This window comes from Haliotis cracherodii, unplaced genomic scaffold (genome assembly GCF_022045235.1).
Source record: "Haliotis cracherodii isolate W230 unplaced genomic scaffold, xgHalCrac1.p SCAF_9, whole genome shotgun sequence".
In the NCBI taxonomy this organism is placed as follows: Eukaryota; Metazoa; Mollusca; class Gastropoda; order Lepetellida; family Haliotidae; genus Haliotis; species Haliotis cracherodii.
Window position 1 is genome coordinate 12,814,694 of NW_027266343.1, and position 15,483 is coordinate 12,830,176.

Below are 15,483 nucleotides of genomic sequence, written 5' to 3' on the forward strand. Positions count from 1 at the left end.
AGCTCTGCCAGATATATACTACTTCCCTCACAGCTACCTATTGTCAAAGCAACAGAACAAGAAATATAATACTTCCCTCATACCTACCTATTATCATGGCAACAGAACAAGATATATACTACCTCCCTCACATCTGCCTATTGTCATGGCAACAGAACAAGATATATACTACTTCCCTCACACCTACCTATTGTCATGGCAACAAAACAAGATATATACTACTTCCCTCACACCTACCTATTGTCATGGCAAGCGAGGGAGGCGATTTGGGGGACCCGGCTGACTTGGCTTTCTTCCTTTTTGCCAACTCATTATCAAATGCCTGGAAAATATTTCTTGTTATTACATGACAAGCCATTGTGACATTCATAGAAGTATGTCAGATCAAAAGAAATCCCTTTTGTGCCACTATAATTTAGGGGTTAATTATCAAAGTTCAAATTCCAAAGAAAGCTACAAAGTCCAAACATGCATAACAATGTCAGATATAAGTCCACACTACATCCTACCTGCAGGCTGAATTTCATATACATGTATTTACATTAATACATACGGCTGAGTGAAGATTAAGAATGCCTGAATTTGGATTTTCAAAATGGCCGAAATGGATGCCATATTGAAAAAGAAAGTGGGATTCAATGAGCAAATTTGACACTTTCTAGAAGTCCACCTGATATAAATTGCCGGCAAAAGACAATTTCATTGTGGTTAAAAATAAAACAAACCAAAAAATGGTTATTTGGTGGTGATGAAATTGTTATAGGCATCATAGCCGTGTTTTGGACCTTAAGTATGCAACACTTTTCAGGCTTGTCACATTTTATTACATTTGTATTAACTGCTCTGCTCCAATAATCGCTTCCTAGCCAACTTCGAGACCAATCTGCATATAAGCGCCCATATGATTTTTGTTTGTTTGTTTATTTCATGCCACACTCAGCAATATTCCAGCTGTATGACAGCGCTCTGTAAATAATCATGCCTTGACCAGACAATCCAGTGACTGACATCATTAGCATCGATCCACACGATTGAGATACGATGACATGAATCAACCAAATTAGCAAGCCTGACCACCTGGTCCTGTTAGTTGCCTCTTACGACAACCATTTGCCTCTTACGACAACCATAGTTGCCTTTTACGGCAAGCAAGGGTTGCTGCAGACCTTTTCTACCCCGGATCTTCACAGGTCCAGATACATTGTAAGAAACTATCTTCCGATCAATTGGTGTTGATGCACCATTATCACTGCATCTTAAAATGCTAAGTAATATGATACTTGATTCTGATTTGTTTAACACTGCTTTGTCCATCACATGTGACCTTGCTTTGGCTACCTGCTTGACGTCAGGGGAGCTTGCATGCACCACCAACATGACCTTGGAGAGGCCCCTGGATCTGAAGCTGAGGCAGACGTCGTACATCAGCTGGGCCACTCTCACAGGGTCGTACTTCAGCTTCCCAGTGCCGAGGGCCGGGAAACTGAGACTAGTCAATCCGGCATCGTCTGCCGTCTTCAGGCACTTCAACATCGTGGCCTTCAGCAGCTGCAACATCAACATCAACATCACTTGGACATAGACATAGGTAGTGTCAATCTTATTCAAATCTGATCTTAGTTCTCGCTACCGCTAAACAAGCATCTGAGGACATCCCATTAAGGGTCACGTCAGAACGACCTTTCATCCAACCAATCAGAGCGTCGCTTACCAGATCATGAAAGTGACAGTCGGAATGTGTTTTCTAATCATGCAACCACGAAATATTTAACACGGGGTATTCCGAACAACAGTTTCGGGATTTATGATTATATCCATACAATCTAGGCCATCTGTAAGCCATTCCAGAATGTTCTTCTTATCAGTTTTAATCTTTTTAATCAAGAATACGTCCAAATATGTTTCGAAGCGTAGTCGCCAGTTTGAAACTTGAGTCGTGAAGCTCGAGAAAGCTGCCTTCTGATTGGCTTATGTTGATTTCTTGTCAGTCATTTCATTGGTCGGTCAAAATTTGCGAAAGGTCGTTCTGACGTGACCCGTAATGGGATGTTCTCAGATCTTTGTTTAGCAGTAGCGAAAGCTAAGATCTGATTTTAATGAGATTGGGGTAGTGTGCACTTAATATGACATGGCAGAATATTTCTGAAAGTTTGAAAATGTATTAAACATTTTACACTATTAGTTTTGTTTGTTTGTTTGTTTGTTGCTTATCGGGGCATGTATAAATTTTCCAGCTACATGACAGATGACTGCAAATAATCTAGACCAGGCAATCCAGTGATTGATATTGTGAGCAATGATTGATTGATTGGTTGGTTGGTTTGTTGTTTAACATCGCACTCAGCCATATTCCAGCTATATGATTGCAGTCTGTAAATTATCGAATCTGGACCAAACAACCCAGTGATTGATATCATGAGCATCAATCAACGCAATGGGGATCGATGACATGCACCAACCAAGTCAGCAAGCCTGACCACCCAATCCCGTTAGTCGCCTCTTACAACAAGCATAGTCGCCTATTACGGTAAGCATGGGTTGCTGAAGACCTATTCTACCCCGGATCTTCACGGGGGGTGTGAGCAATGATCCACGCTGTTGGGGTACCGTCTGATCCATTTGGTCACCTCTTAGTCAAAATTACTAAAGTGCATGGTTAGCTGATAACAAATATATTTTTATTGACAGGACTTCCAATCTTTATATTTGCCATTCATTCAGACAGTAGTAACAACAGCCTACCTTTTCAGTACCTGACTGATCCTGGCTCCAGCGATCCTTCAATGTGATGTGGTACACCTGTTTGCAGGACAAATTACCTCCCCCTGTCACTGCCACTTCACCGACCTTGACCCCTGAGGGATACTTTGTGTTACATTCGTCTTGAAGGTCATCACCGGCTGCCTCAAGCAGGATCTTCGACACCACCCCATCTGCCAGTCTCAGAGCTGGGTTGGTTGTGTTAATGATCACATCAGTCTAAACACCAACATTCATCAAATGATATACATTTTTTCAGTTTTTAACAATTATTACTTCATATATATTTCATTTCAATATATTACCTCTCCCTGTACAAAGATACCAGATTTAAAGGATATTAAAGAATATATAAGCCAAAAATGTCTGTTGGATGAAAATTACTAGGATTTTCCAGACAATATAGCTTATTAATAATATAAACACGTCCGGTTAAAGAACATCTGTTATGATTTGGGAAAATATGTGTCCAATGCAGTACAACTTTGAAACAAACAATCCTTTGTCTGTAGCTAACATAAAAACAAAGTAATAAGCACTCCATCTTCCCGAGGCAAGAGAGTTAACTGACTTTAAAAGTCACAATCTGCACGTCAGTTTACAAACCGGATTTCGGTTTCGTTGCACGATTTTGATTGGACTGGTATTATGGAGTTACATTTTGGCTGGACTAACGAGTCTATGCATAGTCCAATCAAAATCGTGCAACGAAATTGAAATCTGGTTCATAAACTGTCGTGCAGATTTCAGTCGATTGCAGGATTTGCAAAGCAAGTGCACCGCCAACTCGTCAACAGATATTTTCCAAATCTTTTCATGTTTTTATTCAAGGTGCTCACGTGATTTGATGCATTTCGCAATGTAAGACCATGCAAATGATACGAGAGGTGGAATCTGATTGGTCCATAGGAGAGGCATAGAAGGGACATAACTCGTAATAGCCACTGGTGGCGCTATGATCCAGCCCAGGAAAGGGTGGAAAATGGACTTTTAAAGTCTCTTGCCTCGGGAAGATGTTAAGCTAGAGTCACAGAAACACTTCAATCTCATAATATGAGAAAAAGATTATCTTACCGTTTGTTTTGTTATGTCTCCAGTCAGTAGAGAGACCACAACCACTGTAACAAAGCACCCGTAACAAGTGAACATTTTCCTGAGAAGATCATCCTGGATTATCCATGGAATTATGAGGGTGTCAGTCTCTTCTCAGAGTTTCAGATAAACTGCGTATTTGCATAATTACTTTCAACTAACTTGCTTACAGAAACGTATTCATTAAATCAAAAACTAAAATGTATAAAAACAGCTCTCGTAAATATGCAGTGAAACCTTATCAGCATGCATACAAAGGAGCTAATTTCTGAAACACAATTACGAACTAATTTACTTTCCGAGTCAGGCGTGTAGTTTTAGAACAGTTATATACATCTAATACAATATTTCATTTATTTAATCTCAAAACGTTCACTAATTTTTGGAAAAACCCATCAGAGTGATGAATAGATGGGTGAAAAAATATAGGTTACCCAATGAAAAATGTAATAACCAAAATAAAATAGAAACCTTCAAGTAAAAACTCAATTGCTCAAAAAATTATCTGGAGCTCTCTCCTCTCTAGACATCCAGCATACCACTCAATTTTTCTTGGCATCCAATTTAAGAACTCTTGAGTCCCATCAATACACACAGCTTGTACAAGTATAGACTGGGTTTTCACATAGAATACATGACCATGCAGAGTCATAAGCTTAGAGCTAAAAAACATTTTTCTCTGTGCATGAGAAAAAGTTGAAAAATAAATTTCAACATTGAAATATTGGCATCCAGATAAACATTTCATGGCATCTATAGCATTGTGAACTGTGGCATCCAGAATACCACCTGCCCGGGCTCGGCATCCGGTATACCAAGAGGGGTTGGCACCATCTATCACATCTTCATTCTGTTATGGTATATACCCTGTAACCATTCAGGGGCACGGGTGGCCTAGTCGTCTAAGGCGCCCCGATTCGCTGTGCAGAGTTGCGTCCCTTGGGCACGCCAGAAACCTATGGTTGTGGGTTCGAATCCCGGTTCGCCCCGATTATGTTTCTAGGTTTGTCAGCACCATACCCATGTTTGTGGGTTTCACCGAAGTGGTAAACGTCTGAGACCTGCATCACTTCGGGCTTTCCTCCCACATTAAGCTGACACGCCGCAATATAACTGGAATACTGTTAAAAGCAACGTTTAACCGTTTAACACACACACACTGTACCCATTCGCCAATACAGCTTCATTTCCCAAATGTCACTCTCTCCATTTCTCCATTTCCTAATTTCACTTTCTCCATCTCTCCATTTCACAGAATTCCTCTCACTCATTAACTGAATATTTTGAATACGAGTTTGGCACAGATCCACCTTCAAAATCATAGTCTCATCCAAGCCCTCAATATATTTATTACGGGTGAAACGATACAGCAAGGTCACGGTATGATACGTATCATGATACATAGGTCCCGATACGATACATAACGCGATACGCATATTTACGTCAAATCCCAGGGAAACTTCTTCACAATGAATATTTCAGAACATGTTCAAAAGGAAAAGCCAGCTGTAGACATATTCGTAGCGGCTATTTTTAGTAGTGAACTTGAAACGCAAATTACAACAAATTTTGCTGTATCTGACTGACAAAAATGCCAGGGGTCATTAAATGAAAAGTAAGTAATTTAATTCAACAAGTGCATCAATACAGTAAAAAAAACATATCGCTAATCGTATCGTCACATGAAAACTCACAATGCAGCGGTGCACTGATGTATCGTTTCACTCCTAATATTAATAGAATCAGATGATTATTGTAAATTAATTTTTAGTTTGAAAACATGTTTTTCTGACTGTGTGAGTGAAGTCCTTTTGCTATAGGATCTTTCAGTTACAATGTTATTTAAAACGGCACACAAAAGTCAAATGGAGTACTGGGTTGATTGGTTGGTTGGTTTGTTGTTTAACGCCGCACTCAGCAATATTCCTGCTATATGACAGCGGTCTGTAAATAATCAAGTCTGGACCAGACAATCCAGTGATTGACATCATGAGCATCAATCCACGCAATTGGGATCGATGACATGCATCAACCAAGTCAGCGAGCCTGACCACCCGATCCCGTTAGTCGCCTTTTACGACAAGCATAGTCATCTTTTACGGCAAGCATGGGTTGCTGAAGACCTATTCTACCCCAGAATTTTCACGGGTCTCGAGTACTGGGCATAACGTCAATTAATTCAGTTATAAAAGAACAGTTTAACAAGATAAGATAGCAACAATAGGCAACCCATGCCCCTAAATCAGACTATGTTGTGCTTAACAAATAAGTTTATGTAACAGAAGAGGATCGTTTAGATGTGACTAGAAACTCACCAACATTAGATGCCTCAGGTTGACCTTGAGGTTGAGGTTTAAGTGGAGGCACACATTGTACTTTGTCCAGAGAACTTGAGATGTCAAGTTCCTGAGCGAAGTCTGTCTTCACAGCTTTGAATGCCTTCATTGTTAACAAAGAATGAAAATGTCAAGCTTCCGTAAGACCAACAGAGGTGAAAGAACCAACGACAATGTTTGGACTACTGCCTGTTGGTTTATTTATCTATTTATGGATCTGAAACTTGGATGGGATGTGACACAGACAGGAACAAGAAACATGACAGAAAGAGTCTGGTATTCCCAACACCACTTCCTTAATTATCTGGCGCATGTATACCACATAAAACAAGGACAAATTTACAAGCCACTTCACTACCATTCATAAATAACATGAAAACAAAATATACTCACCACCAAAAGAAACACAAACCAAAGTGAGTGAGTGAGTGAGTTGGGTTTAATGCCGCTTTTAACAGTATTCCAGTTATATCGCGGCGTGTCAGCTTAATGTGGGAGGAAAGCGTGAAGTAATGCAGGTCTCTGACGTTTACCACGAGCACGGGTATGGTGCTGACAAACCTAGAAACATAATCGGGGCAAACCGGGATTCGAACCCACAATCATAGGTTTCTGGCATGCCCAAGGGACGCAACTCTGCACAGCGAATCGCAGCGCCTTAGACGACTGGGCCACCCACAAACCAAAGAAACATACAGAGAAGTGTGTACATTAAGAAGAAATGTTTCCAATGTGTACCACTAAGACAAAACTAACTATCAGTCAAGTGTAGCCATGGAATCTTTATTCTTATCACGATATGCTGCACATGATTTGCAAACTTTACAGGCTAATCCTGACGAATGGTGCATCTCATGTCATGGATTTATAACGTCACATGTGATGCGTTCATGACCGTCGGTTCACACAACATATCAGATTGTGCATTTGTGCATCGAAATAATCAAATATCTCTTGAACATGACTAAGTTTACATATATTAACCAACATGTATGGTATTCACGTTTCTTTTGTTGATGAGTATATATCAGCTTTTACGATAAGTTGTGGCTGAAGCTCACCTCTATGACTGCAGTGTCCGAGGGGTAAATGACAATTCTGACTACAGTCAGGCTAATATTGATCGTGTCACTGACAAAGTCAACAATTGTCTTTAAGAATACCCTGGCGACAGTCTCTGGAGGATACTTTAACACCCCGGTGCCGACTGCAGGGAACGCTATACTGTTATATTCACAGTCGTCCGCTTCCTTCAGGCACGTCTCTAGGAAACTCTGCAGCACCTTCAGAGAAAAATATATATTAAGATTATAACTGTGATTGGTAAACATCTATTGTGTTTGTATTAAGCAAATTATTTTCTTCTACAGCACTTATCTCACACCAGCTTTAACACCAACAATACTACCCAGCTCTTACCTCACACCAGCTCTAACACCAACAATACTACCCAGCTCTTATCTCACACCAGCTTTAACACCAACCATATTACCAAGGATTTATCTCACACCAGCTTTAACACCAACAATACTACCCAGCACTTATCTCACACCAGCTTTAACACCAACAATACTACCCAGGATTTATCTCACACCAGCTTTAACACCAACAATATTACCCAGGATTTATCTCACACCAGCTTTAACACCAACCATATTACCCAGGATTTATCTCACACCAGCTTTAACACCAACAATACTACCCAGCACTTATTTCACACCAGCTTTAACACCAACAATACCACCCAGCACTTATCTCACACCAGCTTTAACACCAACAATACTACCTAGCACTTATCTCACACCAGCTTTAACACCAACAATACATGTACTACCCAGACCTTATCCCACACCAGCTTCAACACCTGTCCATATTCCCCTGCACTAAACCCTCTCTATGTCTTAACACCAGCCTATTGACCTTTTTCACACTTCGCTACTTCCGGTTTGAAAGCAAGGCTTGGAGAGCAGAAGGTGAAGGCTGGATAGCACATGAAACACATGGAGATGTCAACAAGGCACGCAATCGGGACAAACTGTGACAATTTAACCATCCAGGTACATTTATCGTAAGTATTGAACATTATTCTTATACTTATCATTGACAAACTATTCTACTGTTATCTGGTCTCCTTACCGATATAAATTTGAGTCTGGCCGTTCTGTTGTGATTTCAATTTAAAATACCCATGACCACCTGGTAACTCCCAGTGCAGTTTATGGTAGCTGAACAGACTTAATACAAATGCTACTGAGATCTCGTAAAGAATAATTGATTGTTTACACACCATTAAGCCAAACTATTTATTGTTAGTTAAATTAACTTTACAGATGGTATTTGACGTCGAAATATTGACATTTTGACCATATCTAGATATATGTCAGAAACTAACTTAATTGATATGTTGATATAATGTATCAAATTGTAACCTACTGTGAATTTACAATCGTAACAAATCAGAATTTTGCATCAGTTGCGTATTTGATGTAAATTGTAATGGACTCAAATGCATTCCAATTAAATATTAGACCTCTAGATCTACTTGTGCTGTTGTTATTGTGAACAGTTGTTATTTTGATTGTCAGATTAGATAGCATGAGGTGTAATATTTCAACTGAATTATTACATAAAGGGTGTGTAAATATTTGAAGTAAAGTACAGTTTGATCTGCAATTTTGTAAACAATATTTCTACCAAAATGATATTTACTTTACTGTACCAAATTAATCATGTCATGAAATGAACAAAAACACAACTAATTAATGGCCAGTAAATGTTCAATCTACATTCGATCTGTATATAATTTACAGAAACAGATACCTCTTTAACAGTCTGTATTTCAAATTTCATAAATTGATATTGACATTACAATAAACTTAAAGTATAAACAGAATTATTTTTAATTCCCATGCGTATTGCAATCATAACTCATTTATTCCCTTTGTTTAATTGTGAAACCCATCTGGTTTTATGTCCACAAACATGTTTTGAAACTTTTAAAACAAAATAATTTCTTTTATGCATGCAATTGCCATGTATTATTGATTATTAATCATATCAATTTATATGTAATAATATAGTTGTGCTTACTGTGTCATTTTGCAATAATTATATTGTTATGATGTAATAGTTTACTATTGTTAACAATCTTTAGTCAAGTCAAGTGGTGTGATAATTTTGATAATTTCTATAATTCAATCAAAACGAGAAATATAAAAAAATATAAATTCATAGAAGAAATTTGTTTTCCTTGTCAAATAACGATGATAGCATGAATTTATCTCATCTTGTGATCTGACAAAGTTAATATTTTCAAGTCAAGATATCAATAAACCACAAGAAGAGATAAACATTTCATTTGACAAAAAAAATTTAAGTCTTATATTTTCTTCGTGATCTTCATGACCTTACTTAGAAAACCATAGTGTCAATGAGGCAGACTGACCGTACGTGTGACAAAACGTGATATTTCACCTGATTTTTATAAAAATCTTATTTATTTCACTCTAGCGAAAGTATGTTTTCAGCATGGTCAGACTAAACAAAGTATTTCATGATTAAATACATACCGGTAATACAAATATCAAAACGTGTTTCATTAAAACAAGAGTGAATTTCTGTGTGACATTGATATAAAGAGCTGTAGTACACTGTCATTAAATTGATGCATCAGTTGTGTTTACTGTTTACACAGAATATACTGTTTGAGTTTTAGACATATCAGATGAATTGATGCCTCTAGATTGTTCTAAAGTAGCATGTAATGTTACACACTGTGATTCATTTTCCTTAAATTTCTCTATTTCAGAAGAATGTTGTTTTCTAAATAAGCAATATTTTGAGAGAAGTTGAATATGCATTGTTTATAAAAAAAATTATGGAAGTAGAAATATTATTACAATATTCTTGAATTATTCATTTCAGGCTTTGAGTCCAGCGAGTCAACACAATGAAGTACTAGTATCCAGTGATGGATGTCTGGAGGAGCTTACTGCTGACAGTAACACACTGGCCACAATGTGCGTCCTGTCAAAGGACGAGGAAGTGAAAAGCCATATTCATTGAATCAACAAATGTGTTTCCTGTCACATTTCACTTACATAGGACGAGGAAGTGAAAAGCCTTATTCACTCACACATTGTACCATTTGTTTACAAGCCAGAAAATTATTTTCTCCTGGAATTTAATTATTTATTGCTATTGACTGACAAAGACACCCGGTCCATGTTAAGTTTTGAAAACTTATATTGTGAGAAATAAAGACATGAAAATTTCGGTTTGTGTTTCTTTATTAAATATGAGAAATCCAGATTGTTCCATCAACATAATTTGTACCGATACATATATTTTATCTTGGCTTTATTACCAAATGAAGTTGATTCCTTTTCATCTTTTGTTATCATATCTGATCAAGACATTTTCAAACTATTCAGGATAAATGTATTAGTAGCTTCCTTTTGATATACAATTACCTATCATCATACAGGATTAGGTCAGGGTGTTCAAGAAGTTGGTGTTTGTATCAATTCTCATATTTCTTCAATTTCATGCATTATTTATATTTATCAATTTTAAGTTTCCTTTTAACTTATTTTAAACATTTCACACATTATTGCTTTTGTTGTGCACGGTGCAATCTCAATCGTTAACAATCGGTTAAATAAGTGATGTTTGAAGAACAAGTAAAGTTTCATCTGTCATTGTACACACTGAATAGAGTTATCGCTAATTTCATTTACATCATAATATGTTTAGATGAAAATCATAGCAGAAAAAGTGTTTTTTTGTCAACTGGACTCAGTGCGTTATGCAGCAAACACCAATATGAAACGTGAAATAAACATGATCGACGATCTCGAGTTCGCCAAGCCACGCATTGACTGAGCAAATTTGCAAAAGTACACTGACCTGTTTCATGTTATGCGGTTCATTTACGATACAAAACTTCTGTCATTGAATGTACTGTCACATTGTACCTATATGCCGACAAGGTTATGATAAATATCATATCTGTTTCTGAAATACGTATCTCAAAATGCACCTTTCGATTCACTTCCGGGATCCTGACAGCAAAATGCTAATTCCAGTGTATTACCGGCATATTTTAGTTGGACCTCAGGATTAAATGTGAAACATCTTCTGTATTAGATACAGAGGATACCAATTTTTTTTGTTTGAAATGTCCATCAGTGAAATGCTGTCTGTTCCCTATCAGCTGATGCGACTCACACTGCATGGAGCTATGCTCTCCAAGCCTTGTTTTCGATCCAAGATGGCAAAAGTGTAAAAAAGGTCAATATCCCCACACAGTAATCCCAGCCCAACATGGAGTGATCCACTTACACATACAGTACTCCCAACCCAACATGGAGTGATCCACTTACACATACAGTACTCCCAACCCAACATGGAGTCATCCACTTACACATACAGTACTCCCAACCCAACATGGAGTGATCCACTTACACATACAGTACTCCCAACCCAACATGGAGTCATCCACTTACACATACACCCCTGATTCTATAGCCCCACACAGTAATCCCAACCCAACATGGAGTGATCCACTTACACATACACCCCTGATTCCATAGCCCCACACAGTAATCCCAACCCAACATGGAGTGATCCACTTACACATACAGTACTCCCAACCCGACATGGAGTGATCCACTTACACATACACCCCTGATTCCATAGCCCCACACAGTACTCCCAACCCAACATGGAGTGATCCACTTACACATACACCCCTGATTCCATAGCCCCACACAGTAATCCCAACCCAACATGGAGTGATCCACTTACACATACAGTACTCCCAACCCAACATGGAGTGATCCACTTACACATACAGAACTCCCAACCCAACATGGAGTCATCCACTTACACATACACCCCTGATTCCATAGCCCCACACAGAACTCCCAACCCAACATGGAGTGATCCACTTACACATACACCCCTGATTCCATAGCCCCACACAGTAATCCCAGCCCAACATGGAGTGATCCACTTACACATACAACCCTGATTCCATAGCCCCACACAGTACTCCCAGCCCAACATGGAGTGATCCACTTACACATACACCCCTGATTCCATAGCCCCACACAGTACTCCCAAACCAACATGGAGTGATCCACTTACACATACAGTACACCCAACCCAACATGGAGTGATCCACTTACACATACAGTACTCCCAACCCAACATGGAGTCATCCACTTACACATACAGTACTCCCAACCCAACATGGAGTCATCCACTTACACATACAACCCTGATTCCATAGCCCCACACAGTACTCCCAGCCCAACATGGAGTGATCCACTTACACATACACCCCTGATTCCATAGCCCCACACAGTACTCCCAAACCAACATGGAGTGATCCACTTACACATACAGTACACCCAACCCAACATGGAGTGATCCACTTACACATACAGTACTCCCAACCCAACATGGAGTCATCCACTTACACATACAGTACTCCCAACCCAACATGGAGTCATCCACTTACACATACAGTACTCCCAACCCAACATGGAGTCATCCACTTAAACATACAGTACTCCCAACCCAACATGGAGTCATCCACTTACACATACACCCCTGATTCCATAGCCCCACACAGAACTCCCAACCCAACATGGAGTGATCCACTTACACATACACCCCTGATTCCATAGCCCCACACAGTACTCCCAACCCAACATGGAGTGATCCATTTACACATACACCCCTGATTCCATAGCCCCACACAGTAATCCCAGCCCAACATGGTGTGATCCACTTACACATACAGTACTCCCAACCCAACATGGAGTCATCCACTTACACATACACCCCTGATTCCATAGCCCCACGCAGTAATCCCAACCCAACATGGAGTGATCCACTTACACGAACACCCCTGATTCCATAGCCCCACACAGTAATCCCAACCCACCATGGAGTGATCCACTTACACATACACCCCTGATTCCATAGCCCCACACAGTACTCCCAGCCCAACATGGAGTGATCCACTTACACATACAGTACTCCCAACCCAACATGGAGTGATCCACTTACACATACACCCCTGATTCCATAGCCCCACACAGTAATCCCAGCCCAACATGGAGTCATCCACTTACACATACACCCCTGATTCCATAGCCCCACACAGTAATCCCAGCCCAACATGGAGTGATCCACTTACACATACACCCCTGATTCCATAGCCCCACACAGTAATCCCAGCCCAACATGGAGTCATCCACTTACACATACACCCCTGATTCCATAGCCCCACACAGTAATCCCAACCCAACATGGAGTGATCCACTTACACATACACCCCTGATTCCATAGCCCCACACAGTACTCCCAAACCAACATGGAGTCATCCACTTACACATACAGTACTCCCAACCCGACATGGAGTCATCCACTTACACATACAGTACTCCCAACCCAACATGGAGTCATCCACTTACACATACACCCCTGATTCCATAGCCCCACACAGTAATCCCAACCCAACATGGAGTGATCCACTTACACATACAGTACTCCCAACCCAACATGGAGTGATCCACTTACACATACAGTACTCCCAACCCAACATGGAGTCATCCACTTACACATACAGTACTCCCAACCCAACATGGAGTGATCCACTTACACATACACCCCTGATTCCATAGCCCCACACAGTAATCCCAGCCCAACACGGAGTGATCCACTTACACATACACCCCTGATTCCACAGCCCCACACAGTAATCTGAACCCAACATGGAGTGATCCACTTACACATACCCCCCTGATTCCATAGCCCCACACAGTACTCCCAGCCCAACATGGAGTGATCCACTTACACATACAGTACTCCCAGCCCAACATGGAGTCATCCACTTACACATACACCCCTGATTCCATAGCCCCACACAGTAATCCCAACCCAACATGGAGTGATCCACTTACACATACAGTACTCCCAGCCCAACATGGAGTCATCCACTTACACATACACCCCTGATTCCATAGCCCCACACAGTAATCCCAACCCAACATGGAGTGATCCACTTACACATACAGTACTCCCAACCCAACATGGAGTGATCCACTTACACATACAGTACTCCCAACCCAACATGGAGTGATCCACTTACACATACACCCCTGATTCCATAGCCCCACACAGTAATCCCAGCCCAACATGGAGTGATCCACTTACACATACAGTACTCCCAACCCAACATGGAGTGATCCACTTACACATACAGTACTCCCAACCCAACATGGAGTGATCCACTTACACATACCCCCTGATTCCATAGCCCCACACAGTAATCCCAGCCCAACATGGAGTCATCCACTTACACATACATCCCTGATTCCATAGCCCCACACAGTAATCCCAACCCAACATGGAGTGATCCACTTACACATACAGTACTCCCAACCCAACATGGAGTGATCCACTTACACATACACCCCTGACTCCATAGCCCCACACAGTAATCCCAGCCCAACATGGAGTGATCCACTTACACATACAGTACTCCCAACCCAACATGGAGTCATCCACTTACACATACAGTACTCCCAACCCAACATGGAGTCATCCACTTACACATACACCCCTGATTCCATAGCCCCACACAGTAATCCCAGCCCAACATGGAGTGATCCACTTACACATACAGTACTCCCAACCCAACATGGAGTGATCCACTTACACATACAGTACTCCCAACCCAACATGGAGTGATCCACTTACACATACCCCCTGATTCCATAGCCCCACACAGTAATCCCAGCCCAACATGGAGTCATCCACTTACACATACATCCCTGATTCCATAGCCCCACACAGTAATCCCAACCCAACATGGAGTGATCCACTTACACATACAGTACTCCCAACCCAACATGGAGTGATCCACTTACACATACACCCCTGACTCCATAGCCCCACACAGTAATCCCAGCCCAACATGGAGTGATCCACTTACACATACAGTACTCCCAACCCAACATGGAGTCATCCACTTACACATACAGTACTCCCAACCCAACATGGAGTCATCCACTTACACATACACCCCTGATTCCATAGCCCCACACAGTAATCCCAGCCCAACATGGAGTGATCCACTTACACATACAGTACTCCCAACCCAACATGGAGTGATCCACTTACACATACACCCCTGATTCCATAGCCCCACACAGTACTCCCAAACCAACATGGAGTGATCCACTTACACATACAGTACACCCAACCCAACATGGAGTGA

The 15,483-nt window shown here is 40.6% G+C and overlaps 1 protein-coding gene across 2 annotated transcripts in view; it reads right to left on the minus strand.

Moving 5' to 3' along the window:
• The window catches only part of LOC139452394 (protein mono-ADP-ribosyltransferase PARP15-like), a 39,537-nt gene that overhangs the window by 11,589 nt on the left and 12,465 nt on the right, over positions 1–15,483 (minus strand). For both annotated transcript variants that reach the window (XR_011652366.1, XM_071233864.1), the window contains exons 4-9: positions 7,250–7,471; positions 6,168–6,291; positions 3,835–3,878; positions 2,743–2,979; positions 1,339–1,548; positions 238–322 (exon numbers count right to left, since the gene is read on the minus strand). Coding sequence is in view for 1 of the 2 variants with exons in the window: in XM_071233864.1 (XP_071089965.1) it covers positions 238–322; positions 1,339–1,548; positions 2,743–2,979; positions 3,835–3,878; positions 6,168–6,291; positions 7,250–7,471 (922 nt within the window). In the remaining variant the exon portion in view is untranslated. The remainder of the gene's footprint in view (positions 1–237; positions 323–1,338; positions 1,549–2,742; positions 2,980–3,834; positions 3,879–6,167; positions 6,292–7,249; positions 7,472–15,483) is intronic.